The 12,648-nt window shown below is 32.1% G+C and overlaps 1 protein-coding gene across 1 annotated transcript in view; it reads left to right on the plus strand.

The window, feature by feature from the left end:
• The first annotated feature begins 3,419 nt into the window (after nucleotides 1-3,419).
• The window catches only part of LOC122270068 (uncharacterized), a 17,339-nt gene continuing 8,110 nt past the window's right edge, over nucleotides 3,420-12,648 (plus strand). Inside the window, exons 1-3 of the mRNA XM_043046038.2 lie at nucleotides 3,420-3,566; nucleotides 6,822-7,015; nucleotides 10,128-10,271. Of these exons, the coding sequence (XP_042901972.2) occupies nucleotides 6,832-7,015; nucleotides 10,128-10,271 (328 nt within the window). The 5' untranslated portion in view covers nucleotides 3,420-3,566; nucleotides 6,822-6,831. The remainder of the gene's footprint in view (nucleotides 3,567-6,821; nucleotides 7,016-10,127; nucleotides 10,272-12,648) is intronic.

A 12,648-nucleotide genomic window follows, 5' to 3' on the forward strand; every position in this document is an offset into this window, starting at 1 on the left:
TGCCAAAAACAAAAGAGAGAAAAATGCAATTAATAAGCAGACGATATTTAGAAAAGTACAGATATTTAGACTGGAAAATGAAATTATCTGAAATTAACCACACGCGCAGACGATATTTACAAAAGTAAAGATATTCGAACCTGAAAAGGAAAATGTATGAGTTATTCCATAAATAAATGCCATAAGTTTGTTTATATCTTCATTATTTTATAAGTTATTAAACATCAAAATAGGTCCGGGAATTTATAAACACCCTGCATATTAAGTTAACTATTTTGCATCAAATATCAAATAAATCACTTATCAAAGACTGCCATTTTTTTTTTGTAAAATTTACATCACAGAAACAAAGTGTAAGGTTCTATTTTTAAGATGGACTTAAGTATAAAATACACTGGTCGCATTTTTTTTAGATTAAGTGCACAAAAAAAAAGAAGTGTTAAGCAGTGCAAGTCTTTTTTTTTAACCCATTTGTTAACCTTTTAAAAAGACAGTTAATTTTTTCAAAAGAAGAGGAAAAAGTGGTAGCACGAGTAGATACATACATAAAAATAAGTCAAATACATAAAAATAAATAGAATGAATTGGATGGCCCACATGATTCGAATGAGCAATGACAATACAGTAAAAAAGATACTACTGTTTAGTCCCACTGGAACAAGAAAGCAGGAAAGACGGCGGTTGAGATGGGCTGACTCAGTGGAGTCTGATTTTCTTGCAATTAATGAAACGAATTGGAGATCAAAGATAAATCGGAAGTCGTCATGGAGAAATCTTCAGAGGAAGGCATTGACTTACATTGGGTTGTCTGGCCAACTATGATGATGAAACATTTATTTTTGGCTACCTTTCTTTAAAAAAAATGCAATCCAGATGGAAAAGTGTAATTTACCATTTTAAAGGGGTCACGAGTGAAAAGTGTTTTTCTTAAAAAATAAAATGTTCCATTGTTTAATTTTTTTTAAAACTATATATATATATTTCTTATTTAGCTTATCTTCAACCAGCTTCCTCTATGTTTATTTTGAAAATGGCGCAAAACTTATCATAAAACTTCAGTACTTGGAGAAAAGTCACAGTTTTTAGAAAATGAAAAACGTTTGTGGTCTAGTTTTTTACTTCAATGCTGCATTATCCAGGCTTATAAAAATTTGAAAAAATGAGAATAAAGTGTTGATTTTGATAATTTTCATCTAGTTAAATAACTTAAAATATTTTAGTTCTTTTCTGTTCTAATGTCCAGATAATTCTATACAGCAGGACAGGATGTATAGTTTTAAAATTATAGCTTTGATTCAAGTGTAAGGCACTTAAACTATGACTTATTTTTTTAATTTCCTCAGAAAAACCATGTTATGCTTCCTGGGGCAAATCGCTTCCATAAATTTTTTAAGTATTAATTTTCTTCTTTTAAACGTCACTTTTTCTAAATGAACTATTTTTGTTTGTTTGACAGTCTTAGAAAAATTTAAGATAATGTTTCAAAAATGGTCATTAGTAGAAAATAACTTTCCCCAAAAATAAGTTCCAAGATGCAATTTGGTTTTAATAAATTTTTGAATTCTCTATTGCTTCATTATATATTATGCCACATTTTCACCAGATTACACTATAACTGCCTTTTTTTTTTAAAAAAAAGTTTTAGGTCTGAAGTTATTTAATAATAAGATACAATTTTAAAGATATGGACTCGGGTAGTAAACATTTATCACAAAAATAAAATATTCAATAATGCACATTCTTTAAAAAAAATTGCATTAAGTGTCCTCTACCTGTCTGGCTTCCTTTTCACAAAAGGAAACTTATGACTGCATTTTCAGAAAATTTTTTGGAATTTAGTGGTATATAATATAAAGTCATGTAATTTGATTTACTCCCCAAGGAAATCAATTTCACGCCAGGTAGCGGCAAGCATGTCGGCATCCACAGAGGCTATTGCGGTTGTAATTCTGGCTTTTAGGTCATCAATGTTTGACACGATCCTCCTGTAAACATTGTCNATATGTATCTCCTTAGAGATAATAAATATTTACTTTTTTATTATTTTAAAGCTGCGTGTTTTTAAAATATTTCTTTATAAATATGTAAGATAAATAATAGGTATCTTTTGAACTAATTCTAGATGATCATATACATTTCAAAATCTAGTCTTGTTTTCTCAACTACATTTTTTGTCTCAAATTTAATGCCTAGCTTGAGCATATGACTTTATTTATTTTACTTTATTTATTGACTACTTTGCGAGAATATTTCACTTATAATATTAGATGGTTTTCGAATGGGGGGGGGGGGCGCTTAAAAGGTATTGTGCCCCGGGCGCGAGTTAAGCTCGCTACGGCACTGGCACCATATAGATAGATCAACGTCGCTTCAACAACGCAAGGAATAGAGAGGTTAATTACATCCATGTCCAAGCGGGACTCCAACCCGGGATTATCCTGGTATGAGGCCACCTACTTGACCAGTCGGCATATTTCGTGAATCTAGTTTCGATCGTCTAGTCCTCATTTTCGCTAACAATCTCCCACAATGCACTGTAATGAGGTTCCGAGTCGAGGAAAAAGTTTCGTCGTATATTTGAGAGTTCGCATTTCGTTAGAAATCACGTGATTTCGTAACGAAATGATTCTCAACATTAACGAAATACAGCTCAAAGATTTCTGAATCGTCAAATGTGAGAGTTTTATTTCTGAGAGCGTATGGAATAAAGGTTCAGTCAAAAGTTTCGGTTTTTTAATATTAAATTTTTAACAGTTAAGTAATTGAACAGTTAAGTTACGCATTCTCAAGTTTAACTTCACAATTATGCACAGTTTTTGATTTGTTTGTAAACTTCTTATATCCTCTTGACGTAGTTTAAAATGTTGACTTCTAGAATTCATCAGAAATCGAAAGAAAAATTTCTGAAGCATACAAATTCAAAGAAGTTTTACTTTTAACTTACTTTTTTCTCAGGAACTATTTAATTTAAAAAGGAATTCATTAAGATTTTAGGTGTCTTCATCTGAAAATATGTAAAAAGAAAAAAAAGGAACATTATACAATTCAAAATAATTTGGTCAGCACTCAATAATAAGAAATATATAATTAAAATTTGAAATAATTTTGAGTGAAACTATCTAAACGAATACACGAGCGCTGAGTTATTTTTACTTGCCCAATTACATCAAGACTTAGCTTGAAATTTGCAGAATCATTGTAATTACAATGCATAATAATTCGAGCATTTTGCAAATCATATCTAATATTATTAATCTCCTTAATGATCAAGAAACTTCAGAAAATTCCTATTTTCCTGAACATTCGTTCCACCATAAAATAAAGATATTTTTTTATTAAAATAAAAAATGGAATTATCACTTTTTTTTATCTTTACGATGATGTAGTATGTTTTAAGATATTGAAGGTAATTTCACTTCTTTTATAATGCTTATTACGAAAGTCACTTCATGCAAAGAGTTGTTTTATGTAGGATGCTCCCTTGAAATCTTTCTTACTTTTCAAAAAAAAATGTATTAAATGACCATTGTAGCCTAATTGTTAGTTTACAATCTCTACACCTTGAGGTAAGTATTTTTTTTAAAATTGGAAAACAATTTTGCGATTTTATTAGGTTTATTACTATTTTTTTGGCAATTGAAAACAAATTTTTTGTTATTCACTAATTATTATTCTCATCCCAAAAGTTTTGCTAAACTTACTAATGCGTGAAAAAAATTATATTTCAGGGAAATCGTTTTAATATATTGCATGCGCAAAATGCGCAGTACTATGATGTCGGTGAGTTTTTTATTCTGGAAACAGCTCAAAATACGTGTTTACAAAAATAAATACAGCTCAAAATGCGTGTTTAAGGAAATGGACACAGCTTGAAATTCTCTTTAATAAAATAAGCATAGTAATTGATTACGTTTTTCGAACTTTTTTTATGAGTATTGTTCCTTTATATTTAAAGAATAAACTAATAAATTCGTAATATGATATCGTCTATTTAAGTAAATCACTTGGTACATTTTATTAAATTAGTCTATTTTTTAAAATACTTTAAAAGTCAACAGTTGCTCTTACAAGGTTGCTATGAGTTTGTTGTTGTTGTTTCTGATCCCCAAGAGGTCCATCCCAATTAGACCAAATCCATAAGTTCAAAAATGTCCAGAAAGTCTAAAAACAGATGAGGTTTTTGGAAAAACATCGTCGATCTTAAAATCGATACAGTTTAGAATATGCTCGGGCGAAGCCGGAGCAGTCCTACATTTAGTGCAAAGTTCAAAAGTCTTTTGCCCCTGAACATACGAGTGACACCTCAAGTGATCACTTGCAAAGCGAGATAAACAAGTCTGCTGGCTTCTAGGTCCCTCAAAAAGCAAGGCACTTCCAGCTCGTTTTCTGAAATACCAACTATGCGGAGGAGGAACCCTCCAGAGGTCCATAAAATTTTTTTTGCACTTTGCAAAGACCTCATTGAAAGTGGAAGGTGAATCTGGCTGTAAAGGTTCCAAAGAAGCATCTTTAGCCAGTGAGTCCGCTATCTCGTTACCTTTGGTTCCAACGTGTGATGGAATCCACTGGAAGTGTACCCCAAAGTCCGCTGCGAGCCTGAAGAGTAACAAGCAGCCAAAGAGAAGAGACTGTTTCTCTTCAGTCTGTGGTTATTTTTCCAATTTTTGAGATAGGAAGAGGTTCTGTTCTGGTCACCAAAACTGATGAGCTTATTGCAGTATTTCTTGAGACTGGAGTTCCTTCTCATGTATAACGGCTGGAGGTCAGACTCAAACAGAACAATTTTATCTGGACAGCTACGCCTCAAACCTGTAATAATTTTTGCAATGATTTTGTAATAATTTTTGCAATGATTTTGTAATAATTTTTGCAATGAGTTTCATAAATTTATAGTAGTGGCAGTAAATTTATGATGTAAGAATTTAGACTTTCAAAATTCAATTTCAACTTTTAGAGTTTTTAACATGAAGATATTGCATGTAAAGTTATAACTGTGAAATACCTAGACATCCCGACCCCGATCTCTAGGACCTTGTCCCATAATGATAATGATTAAAAATCATGTGTTTAAATAAGATGGAGAAAATATGTAAAAAATTCCTCGCCTAGTTGTTAAATTAGGGTTGAACATTTAAAAGAAGCCTTTTTTTTCTGCGTCCATTTTCGTAAAAACGCATTTTGAGCTATCTCTATTTTCGTAAACATGATTTTTAAGCATTGTTTATTTCTGTAAACACGTATTTTTAGCTATTTTCTTTTCTGTAAACACGCATTTCGAGCTATCTCCATTTTCGTAAGCACGCACTTCAAGCTGTGTCCATTTTCGTAAAAGCGCATTTTGAACTGTGTTCATTTTCGCAAATACACATTTTGAGCTGTGTACCTTTTCGTAAAAACCCATTTTGAGCTGTGTCAATTTTCGTAAATTTCCAAATATATATATAAAAAAAACAAAAAACAAAAACTAAAACAAAAGAAGAAAAAAAAGATCTAAAGAAAAAGGTAAGAAATGATTTAAAAAAAAAATATATCAATTTCCGTGATTCTACTGAAGTTCGATTCTTTTACGTGAGTGACCTTTTTTTGTTAAAAACTGAAGATATCAGAGATTTTTATGATCGTATTTGTGTTCAGCTCAGTATATTCAATTAATTGAGAGTAATTAATTTAGTTTTTAAAATTATTTTGTTGGTTAACGTTATCTATCAATCCAAAATGAATGCTTCATTATTTTAGTTACATTTAAAGTTATCTTCTTCTATCAGATGATAATGTATGGCGATGTAAGTCGTAAGAAAATTAAAATATCTAGCATTTTTTGATACACAAGACTAATTAGAAGGCTCCACTATTTTAGATTCAGCCTGACAATATTTGCACTTATTTCAATGAGTCCATTTATCTTTCGAATAATTAGAAAATATTATCTTTGTTAAATTAACCTAATTTATTTCAAGTTAACCTTAGTTTCAGAAGTTAAACCTTAATGCAACGAGCCTAGCAAAGTCTTATTGAAAAACATTCAAACAAAAGAAATAAGTTACAATCAAAACTAACACCGATTCTTTATCTAAAGCTCCAGTGGACAAGCCTTATTACAATGAACCTTAATAAATTTAGATAGATTGATTAAATTTTCGCACATTTTCTAATAGTTTTCCTCTCCATGTAATGCGAATACGGGTTAGTTCCATCAAAATGTCCTCCACGAAAGGCAATTTTTCCTAACACTTCATTCTGAATTGTCCTCTGTCTTTTGGATTGGGTTTAAAACTACAAGGCTACGGAGTTGAACATTACTAGTCGTAAACCTAAAATTGGGTCAGCTGTTCAACGACGGTTATAAAATAAAATTAAATTACCTTCAGAAAAATAGAGCGTTCTTTTCCCAATGAGATGACCCAGGTTCCAGTCCCAGCTGTGACTGGTTAATAAGAATTTTACTCCCGACTCGCACCGACCACAGTGGTGCCGTAAAATATCCTCAGTGGTTGACGGATCATAAATTAAAATCTCCTTGCCATTAAGCTAATCGTGGGAGGTTTTCGTTTGGTTTTCTTTTCCATATAACACAAATGTGTGTTAGTACCATCAAAAAGTCCTCCAAGTTTGTCCCAATGCTTGATCCAGGAGTTCTGTTTTCTACAGGGTTGGGTTCAAAATTACAAGGTCACGGATAATGTCGGTAATAAAATAAAATTACCCTAATTATAATTATATAAATAATAATTATATACATTTCTAAATATTGATTAATGTTTCTACTGTGAACTTCAAGCTAAGGGAGATATTTAAATTGATGTGCTTTAAATCTGTTGCAGATCAGACAGCATGAGAGCAGATATAATTAACAACTGCAAAATACTGATTGGCTGTTTCGTAGTAGATTTTTTGATATCTGGTGCAGGTAGACTTTCTTCGATTTATTTTGTGGAATCCGTAACACGTTATGATGTGGACAGAGCTCAAGCATCTTTTCCTTTCGTCCTGACTTACGCAGTGAAAAACTTTTCAGGTAGACTTTTTTTTCTAATAACAGCAATCCTACTTTTTTGGTTTTAGTCATAAACTTCATAACAAATTAGTGTATAGTTACAAATAATAAGATTGTGCCATCTTCTACACATCATCTATCTATCAGGATTTTGATAGATGCTTCATATCAGGATATCTGTGAGACATAGATGATATCTGTGATAGATATCAGGATTGTGCCATCCATCAGGATCTATAAGTTTTTACCCGGTAATCTCCGATACGCGGTGATTGAGGATATTTCTCTCCTCTTTTAACTTTCATACAGAATGCTCAAATTAAAAAGTGACTTTTGGCCTAATTATACAAATTTCATTTATAACGATTTAATGTCAACTGTTCGTGAGTCGAACCTTAAAAATGCTAATTAATTTGCGCAAACGATATTTTAGATTACAAAAAACAGACATTAAAACGAATTAATTCGCGATTGCAACGCTCGAGTACGCCCTCTAGCGGGAGCCTGTAAATATCAGACATTTATTTATCACGTTTTTATTTAGTTCCATCAAAATCATTTGCAGAATCAGACGCCATTTTCTTAGCAGCAAATAAAAATCAAAATTTCCATAAGGAAAAGCCGAAGAACTTGATAAAACTCTCCAGAATATTGGGATATCTTTCAGACCCAGAACNAAAACAGACATTAAAACGAATTAATTCTGAATAAATAAGATCTTTCCCGATGAATTTTTTATTCTTGATCCACAAAATTAGCGGAGGGGGGTTATGGTCTATAAGCAATATAGTGTTTAGCTTTATTTATTCCAAAGTTAATTTTTTTTCATCACAATTTTCTTTAGTGTTGTTCCCATATAGCACTTTATACATTTTCGGAATTTCCTATTTTAGATTACAAAAAACAGACATTAAAACGAATTAATTCTGAATAAATAAGATCTTTCCCGATGAATTTTTTATTCTTGATCCACAAAATTAGCGGAGGGGGGTTATGGTCTATAAGCAATATAGTGTTTAGCTTTATTTATTCCAAAGTTAATTTTTTTTCATCACAATTTTCTTTAGTATTGTTCCTATATAGCACTTTATACATTTTCGGAATTTCCTATTTTAGATTACAAAAAAAAACAGACATTAAAACGAATTAATTCTGAATAAATAAGATCTTTACCGATGAATTTTTGATTTTTGATCCACAAAAATAGCGGAGGGGGGTTATGGTCTATAAGCAATATAGTGTTTAGCTTTATTTATTCCAAGGGTAATTTTTTTCATCTCAATTTTCTTTAGTATCGTTCTCATATAGCACTTTATACATTTTCGGAATTTCCTAGATTACAAAAAACAGACATTAAAACAAATTAATTCTGAATAAATAAGATCTTTCCTGATGAATTTTTGATTTCTGATCCACAAAATTAGCGGTATTGCAATATAGTATTTAGCTTTATTTATCCCAAGGTTAATATTTTTTCATCACAATTTTCTTTAGTATTGTTCCCATATAGCACCTTATACATTTACGGAATTTCCTATGAATGGCAGAATAATACACAGAAATTGCCTACATTGAAATCGCTGTATTTTGTTCTACTAAACAAGCTTTCTTTATAATAATTTAAAAATGTGACCTATCATTATACAGGGTGTCTATAAAAAAACTCCGGGGTTTTGAGGCAAAATATTTTAATGAAGTAAAAAACATACATACATGTTTTATACATGACTGAAAAGCTTACATTTTCAAGTTTTTTTTAAAACTTAGTAAAGTTCTATATGAGCCCCGTTAGTGGCACGGCAGACGACTAAACGGTATTCTACCTCTTCCCATGTCCTGGCGAGCATGTCTAGGGGGACGGTTGCCACACAATTGACTATTCGTTCCATAAGATGTTGAACATCACGAATTTTCTCTGCATACACAAGATTCTTGATATGCCCCCAGAAGAAAAAACCCAACGGAGTCAGATCAGGGTTCCTTGGAGGCCATGGAATAGGTCCCTCCCTTCCGATCCACCTGTTGCCGAGCCGAGCGTCCTATGCCTCACGCACACGTAAACTGAAGTGTGGCGGGGCCCCATTTTGTTGAAAGTAAACTAAACCCTTCTCCACCTCAATGTCATCTAACTGAGGAAAAAGATACTCCTATCACAGTAGATATCACCATTGATATTTCTTTCAATAAAAATAAACGGACCTATGATTCTGTCATGCATAAGCGCACACCAAACATTTACTTTGGGCGTGTCGCGTTCGTACTCGACGAACTCATGGGGCGGCTCAGAACCCCAAATTCTGCAATTATGCCGGTTTACGTGACAATTCACATGAAAAGAAGCTTCGTCACTAAAAATTACACTTTTTAAAAAACCATTATTGTCATCAATTTTATCTAGCATTGAAACAGCAAAGTCGTATCTCTTAACCTTGTCTGCTGGTTTGATGTGGTGTACAAGCTGAATCTTGTAAGCAGTTAAACGTAGTCTTTTATGAAATACCTTACCGACAGTTGATCTTGGTAACCCCAACTCCAAGCTGCGTCTTGTCAACGATTTCTTAGGGCTTCGAAGGCATGAAGCTCGGAGTCTGTCCACTTTCTCTTGAGACACACTCGGCCTACCCGGCGACTTTTGCTTCAAAACACTTCCTGTTTCTGTAAATGCACTGAACCATTGACGAATGGTTTTGTCAGAAGGCGGGTTAACACCATAGTTACGTCGAAAGTTTCTTTGTACGGTAACTAAAGACTTCGTTTCTATGAGCCAAATAACACATTGAGCCTTTTGTTGCGGAGTCGCCATCATTTCAAATTTCGCGACGTCATTTCAAGGTCAACGCCCTGCAGCGCCGCCAACAGTTGATACAAACATTCCCAATTGGTATGAGTAAAACTTTTTGAGCTACTCTTTTCAGAGAAATCGACTAAATTTTGCTATCTTTTATAGTTAGTGAGATATGAATTTTTAAAACCCCGGAGTTCTTTTATAGACACCCTGTATATANGTCTAATTACGCGAGGCATGTGCCTTAGGCGAACTCCAACTTAATATCTTTAATTTTGATTTAAATTGTTAAAAAGTATGTTTTCAAATAGAAATTTTATAACACACGAAGACGATAATCTTTTATAGGGCCATTGATTGGATATGCTGAGCAAATATTAGGCACTAAATGGATCATTACCATTGGAAGTATTATGGCCACTTTAGGCATAGGAGGATGTTTCTTTGCTGAAGATATATTGGTTATCACACTTTTGTGGGGAGTGGTACTAGGTAAGATAATTGAAAAAACTATTAATGCATCAACATTTATCGGGTGTTCAATAAAAGATCGATGAATTGAAAACTCAACTAAAGAAAATTGGAAGGAAATAGAAATGTAAAATTTATGTTTTCTTCTTTTTTTGCTTAGGACATAAGGTTTATTTGAGTGAATTTTCAAAGGTAATTACACAGTTTGTCAACAGATAACGCTTGCAACAGATCGTTTTGCGACATATCAGACCATTCCAATTAAGATATTTGCACCGGTATCTGTTAATTTTGTCCTCAAACTGGGCCACGTGTGTGCTGTATATGATGGTTACTTGGGAAAAAAATGTTTAATGGTTTTTTAAGAGTTAACATTCATCTGTTGACGAACTTTGTAACTTAGTTTGAAATTTGTTATAAATGAAGTTTCTAGTTTTCTAAGAAGAACGTTGCAAGCCGTCTATCTTTATCTTGTCGTTTATTGATCGTTTTTTTAAAAATTTGATTTTCAAAATCATCGGCCATTTTTCGAATACTTGATATCGTTTAATATAGGGTTATCAATAATAGGCAGGCGCAAAATTAATCCACGATAAAATCCAAACTATAGGAAAATGAAAAAGAAAAACTGTCTGGGTTTTTTGTATTGTATTGAGATCTTAAATGATGTTTTTACTATTCTCTGTGTTTATACTCTCTGTGTTCTATGATTGTGTGAATGTGACCAGCCCTATAAACGGGTTTGTGGTTGTATGACGTGGCCGACGCTGCTTCACCGCCGTGGCTTCGCCACAGGTGCCTACTGGGTAACGAGAAGAGAGTAGTAGTTCTGACATAGCTGTGGCCAATGCGACAACCCCTAAGTGCCCGCCATTAAAAAAAAAAAAAAAACTATTCTTCTTCTTTAAACAACATAGAACGGCAGGTTATGTAAATAAAAGTATAAATAATAAAAATAATAAAAATAAAAACTTGTTAGCTTAAAAACAAAAAAACATGAGTATAAACGGTTAAAAGAATAAAATTAAAAAAAAAATTATAATATTTTATTATGAACATACTAAACTGGAGAAAATAATTTTTAGACAAAAATTATTAATAATAAAATTATTAATTTTAAAAATTAATCTAACAAAGAGATTAAAATCTTTGTTTTTGTCTCAAAACTTTTGATTAAAATACTACTTTTATGTTGTCTTTAGTAGGGATGGAAAAATATTTTTCTTGACATTTTGATTTTTAATTTTTTAGGCTTTCATAGTGCTTCAACAAATTAAATATATGTAAATCGTGAAAATTATATAATTTCGATATTTAGCTCGTAACATATTTTTAAAATCGTCTAAAACTATAAATATGTTAATTAACATAGTAATAATACTAAAAGAAAACACAAATATTTTAAATTCAAAATAGAAAAAACTGCCCTGAAAAAAACGCGCTAAAAAGCAGCAGAAATTTCAGAAAAAAGTAGCAATAATGAAAACGAAGGAAATAAAAATAAAAATATGACCACCGAAGCCGACGTCTTCAGGGGGTGCCGGCCTCGGTGGCCATAAAAACAAGACCATTTCTAATTGAAGAAGAAGCAAATGCCTAAATTAACTCCCTCAGTACCCCGATGGTTTTGTATCGAAGTCCAGGAAAACATGCAATACAAATAACAAATTAAGAAAAGAAACTCAAACGAAATCATCAGAAAAATAAAAACTCACATAGTCACAGGTCAAACATCGATTTCACAAGCAAGCCGAATGAAAAGAAAAAACTAAAAACTAAAGAAAACAACGCCCTCTATTACAATGCGCAGATGGAGAATAAAATGAAAAAAATAAAACGAAAAAAAAATGATTGATCATTTTTAATTAAAAAAATGATTGAAGAATTCTAAGTTTTTTTAATTTTTTTCTTTTAACAGGGTCTTAACTGAACAGCCCCAGTTAAGCATTCTTTTAATTTGTTACGTATTTCTTTTTCTTGACTTTTTTCATTTTATTCTCCATCTGCGCATTGTAATAGAGGGCGTTGTTTTCTTTAGTTTTTAGTTTTTTCTTTTCATTCGGCTTGCTTGTGAAATCGATGTTTGACCTGTGACTATGTGAGTTTTTATTTTTCTGATGATTTTGTTTGAGTTTCTTTTCTTAATTTGTTATTTGTATTGCATGTTTTCCTGGACTTCGATACAAAACCATCGTGGTACTGAGGGAGTTAATTTAGGCATTTGCTTCTCCTTCAATTAGAAATGGTCTTGTTTTTATGGCTACCGAGGCCGGTACCCCCTGAAGACGTCGGCTTCGGTGGTCATATTTTTATTTTTATTTCCTTCGTTTTCTTTATTGCTACTTTTTTTGAAATTTCTGCTGCTTTTTAGCGCGTTTTTTTCAAAGAAGTTTTATCG

The sequence above is a fragment of the Parasteatoda tepidariorum genome, chromosome 10 (genome assembly GCF_043381705.1).
Source record: "Parasteatoda tepidariorum isolate YZ-2023 chromosome 10, CAS_Ptep_4.0, whole genome shotgun sequence".
NCBI classification, from domain to species: Eukaryota; Metazoa; Arthropoda; class Arachnida; order Araneae; family Theridiidae; genus Parasteatoda; species Parasteatoda tepidariorum.